Genomic DNA, 5000 nt, shown 5'->3' on the forward strand with positions numbered 1-5000 from the left:
CATTATCATATCTCTGCTTGTTCATCAACCCATCATTCAATCTTTCTGTGTGAATGTGTACGTTTTACAGTACTTTTCTTGGACCTATAACAAAACGGACACAGAGGCATTGACACACCTTGGATTATAAAGGAAACAGCTAACATTGATAAAACAAATAAGGATGAATAAATAATAGATAAGTAATGATATGTAAAGCAATGTTACATAGATAAAAAATGACTAAATAGTGATATTTTAAAAGGTTCGCAGACTCACCTGTGACAGTATCAATGTCCACAGAAACCAAGCAAAATGGCAGGGCTGGGTCTTCCTCCGTCCGCATGCAGAGAACAGTCGAAGGACCAGAGAGGCTTGAAGATTCTCGATAATTAACCTCCGGCAGGAAATCAAGACAGTCTTTGTTGTCTTCGCCTCCTTCGGGACAAGCCAGGACAATCACGGCATGCCCGTAAAGGCGAAGCACAGTTCCCGGTTCCGTTGACTGTTTTGCGCCGACCCAGCTGGCCTTCACACCGGACACGTCTGGTCATAATATATATATATATATATATATATATATATATATATATATATATATATATATGTGTGTGTGTGTGTGTGTGTGTGTGCACATTTGTCTGATACTATTTATCTCGCTCACTACACACACATACACAATATGTATATATATATATATATATTGTAGGTATTTATATATATATGTATATATATGTATTTATACATGTATATATATATATGTATGTGTAAATGTATATATATATATGTATGTATAAATGTATATATATATGTATAAATGTATAAATACATGTTTATATGTATATATATACACTGACACAAACACGCACACACACACATATGAATATATATATATATATATATTTACATAGAGTCAGTACATAACTGTGGAAACTTTTAAGCCCAATTTATTTACATTTTTATTTATAGTCAAACTGATATTTTTCGATCAGACCTCATACGTATATGTGTATGTGTGTATGTACTGTACATATATATATGCATTTGCTACTTAAGGATAAGGAACCCACTTAGAGGATTATTCCTATCACATATAATGATTATAGTATTACCCTATATATTTTATCATCATCTTAATGCCATTTCCATCAGTATTAACACGATAATAATTATAATAATCATAATGATTAGCGAAGACCCATCAGCAGCACCTTGCATTACAAAAGTCATGTCCGTGGACGCTTTGACTGACTGATCTTCTTTCTTCTTTAGCGCCAACGTAAAGACGATCTTGCCTCCGTAAAGGCTTTGGACGTCCACTTCAAACACCTGTGGATTACTGGAGGCTTTTGACGTGGCCACAAGAATAACGTTTTCGCCTTGGAGATTCATGAAGCTGAGTTCATACTGGTCTTTGTCGTCCTCGGGTGTGACTGCACTGGTCGTTGCGCAGAAAATGTTTATTGAAGCTTCGTCTATTCTCTGCAGGCGTTTGACCTCCAGGTCTGTGCGAATGAGGTGGGAATGGTGGAAGGTTATACAGATAAAACAAATAAGAAGACTTTTAAAAATATGCAGTTTTTAAAATATATCTATCTACATCTCTATGTTATTCATAATTATACACAAATAAACACACCACCAACATAATATATATATATATATATACATATATACATATACATATATATATATATATATATATATATATATGAAATAAAACCTACCCTTCGCCTCCACTCGAAAACTCAAAACCAAAAGAACTGCCAGAGTTACGAGAGGGCGACGCCTCTTTCTCTCCCACGCCATCGCCGTGTTCCTGATCCCCCGAGACTGCGAGTAGAAGGAGTGAGGGAGGAAGAGGGGGGGCAATGAGCAGGGGACGATGGAAAGGTGGAGGTGACGACGAGTAGATTCGATGGAGGAAAGTTGTAGATAGAAGGTGAATGATTGGTGCAAATGGTACTCCTGTTACTACTACTACTAATAGTGATGATGATGATGATAACAGTTATAACAAAGACAGTAACATAATGGTATGATTATCAGTGGTGATGACAACAGTAGCATAATAACAACGGTAATAGTAATGATAATGATAACATGATGAAGATGACAATAATAACAATAACAATGAAGTTAATGATATTAGCAGTAATAGTGATAATATTAATAGAAGCAAAATAAGCAACAACATTGATATACCAAATCAATACCAAAATTGATGATATTAAAATAATGGTAATGATGATAATAACAACAATGCCTATGATAACAGCAATTGCGATGACAACGAAAATAAAGATGATAATGATCATAGTGATGGTGATGACAGTGACGGTAATGATACCAGTGATTGTGAAAACAATAAGGATAACACTAGCAAAATTAATCTCAACAGCAATAACAATAATGATGTTAAAGATGGTAAACAAAAACTAACATTAGTAATTATAACATAATAACTGTGATAATGACAAATATGAGAGTAACAATAATAAAAGCAGAAATAACAATAACAATGTCAACAATACAGCAACAATAAAAATCATGATGATATTGATAATAATAACATTGATGATAATGATGATGGTGAAGTTGAACAATGATATCGATAATGATAATGACAGTAATGATAATGTTAGTAACATCAACAGTCATCGTGACAATAATAGAAGTAACAGTGATAACAGAAACAACTGAAACAAAATAGTAATAATGATAAATGATGATAATGATGCCAACGATAATAATAATGATGATAACAACAATGATAATAATGATAGCAATGATAATAATGTTGATGATAATTATGATGATAGTAATAATAATATAAATAACAGCTACAATAATAACAGTGATGATAATGATACAATCAATAATGATAATAGTAACAATAATGATAATAATAATAAAGACAATAAACAAAGATAATGATAATACAAGTAGGTATATGAATTATGATACTCTTAACAATAATGACCATGCATAAGTATGATAGAGATAATACCAATAATGAAGAAAATGGTTGTAAGAAAATAGTAATAAAGACAATGGTAATGTTAATAACTACTTGATAATCATACCAAAATTACTGAGTAATGATGACACTACTATTAACGATAGTAATAATATAATGAAATCAAGCTATAAATGTTAGTTATTACTGATGTAACAATAGTACAAGCAGCAGAATGCTAATGACAACACGAAAGTCAATAACTTTACCTTACAGCAGCAAATTTCCAAAACTATATATAATTAATGCGGGAAAGATAATCAATTGATTTAAAGAATCGGCACCCGACTGTTTCCTTCGCCTGTTGATCGTACTCTGTTGACTGCTGACTTGACGGCGAGTGGCGCTGACGGGTGATTAAAGCTGATATAGGTTGTGTATCTCTAAGTGTCAGCAACAGAGATACTTGTTTGGTGATATTTTTTTCTTTATTTTTGAGGGAGTACGGTGGTGTCTTTACGTTTATATAATGGAGTGTGAAAGGTAGGCTATATTTAGATTAGCTTGTATATGCATTCAAATTTTTTTAAACTGATATATGTTTCTGGTACACATATAAATTATTCTGGAAGGCTGATCCATTCAACAACAGTTCCGTATGGCAAGACACACACACACACACACACACACACACACACACACACACACACACACACACACACACACACACACACACACACACACATATATATATATACATATATATACACACACATATATATATATATATATATATATATATATATATATATATATATATTCGAGAGAGAAAGAGAAAGAGGGATTATTTTCTTTCTTTCTTGTTTCTATAATTTTCTTTCTTGCTTTCCACATCCATATTATCGTATTTTATTTCATACTATTCGCCTGTCTTTTTATTTATCTTTTCGCCTGTACTCTTCTCCATCGTAGACTTTATGATGGTCATGATGATTTACCTTAACCCCTTCTGAATACATAAATATCCTATTTGTGTCTCCAGATAGTGAAAACCCTTTATAAACTTTATCTTTGTCAACTGCACGAATGCCCTCCTCCTATCTATAATTAGTGATATCGTTTGGTGAATTTTGTTATTTATGTGATCCAGATTCTGCCTTCGCGTATCAATTATATCTATATCTCATGTATTGATATAATATTTATGTTTATTGATTTAATGATTTGTTTATTTTACTGTTTACCTTCGCATTCTTGGTACAACGCTATTTGAAGAAAAAAAAATACAATGTTTTTATTTAGAAATTGGTGACAAGACCAATTTCTAAATTCAATAGTTACTTTTCTTATTTACCTATTTTTTCGATATTTAGATTTTTGTCTTTCTAAATAAAATCCTCCGTACTTATGTGTTCATTTGTTTTCGAGCTCTGTTCTATCTGATTTTGTCAATACATCTATCATTTATCCGTTAATTTATCTATTTACCTGTTCTGTTACAAAAACAAATTTGTTCTTGGTGTCGCCCTCCCCCCCCCCCCCTCCGATCCACCTATTCTGCGTAAAAGGATAATAGATGGAAGTATTTATCTTGCTATTACAGTGAATTCTGTTATCGGGAAATTCTGAGAAACTGTGTCGATTTTTTTTTCTTTCTTTTTTTTTGCTGTCATCACTGTGCTACTTTTACACACACACACACACACACACACACACACACACACACACACACACACACACACACACACACACACACACACACACACACACACATATATATATATATATGTACACATTCTTCCTCTTCGTTTTTTTTTTTTTTTTAATTCTTGTTTGTCTGATGTGTTTTGTTTTTTCCAAATCCTGTTTATCATAATAATCCTGTTTTATGATATTCTGTACACGCATGTATGTACGAATAAAACATTCGTGTCAATGATTATACAAATGACACACTTTATTCTATACAAATACACAAATAATTATCAATTGATAAATAATAATTTACATTTTATTATTATTATAGTACATTACTCATTCGTTCTCTCCCCTACTTCCTCAA

General features: G+C 32.1%; 1 protein-coding gene across 3 annotated transcripts in view; it reads right to left on the reverse strand.

Moving 5' to 3' along the window:
- The window catches only part of LOC125028151, a 38868-nt gene extending 35506 nt beyond the window's left edge, over positions 1–3362 (reverse strand). For all 3 annotated transcript variants that reach the window (XM_047617512.1, XM_047617513.1, XM_047617511.1), the window contains exons 1-4: positions 3208–3362; positions 1707–1812; positions 1191–1484; positions 259–525 (exon numbers count right to left, since the gene is read on the reverse strand). In XM_047617512.1, the coding sequence (XP_047473468.1) occupies positions 259–525; positions 1191–1484; positions 1707–1788 (643 nt within the window). In that variant the 5' untranslated portion in view covers positions 1789–1812; positions 3208–3362. The remainder of the gene's footprint in view (positions 1–258; positions 526–1190; positions 1485–1706; positions 1813–3207) is intronic.
- Positions 3363–5000: the final 1638 nt, after the last annotated feature.

The sequence above is a fragment of the Penaeus chinensis genome, chromosome 8 (genome assembly GCF_019202785.1).
Source record: "Penaeus chinensis breed Huanghai No. 1 chromosome 8, ASM1920278v2, whole genome shotgun sequence".
Taxonomy (NCBI): domain Eukaryota; kingdom Metazoa; phylum Arthropoda; class Malacostraca; order Decapoda; family Penaeidae; genus Penaeus; species Penaeus chinensis.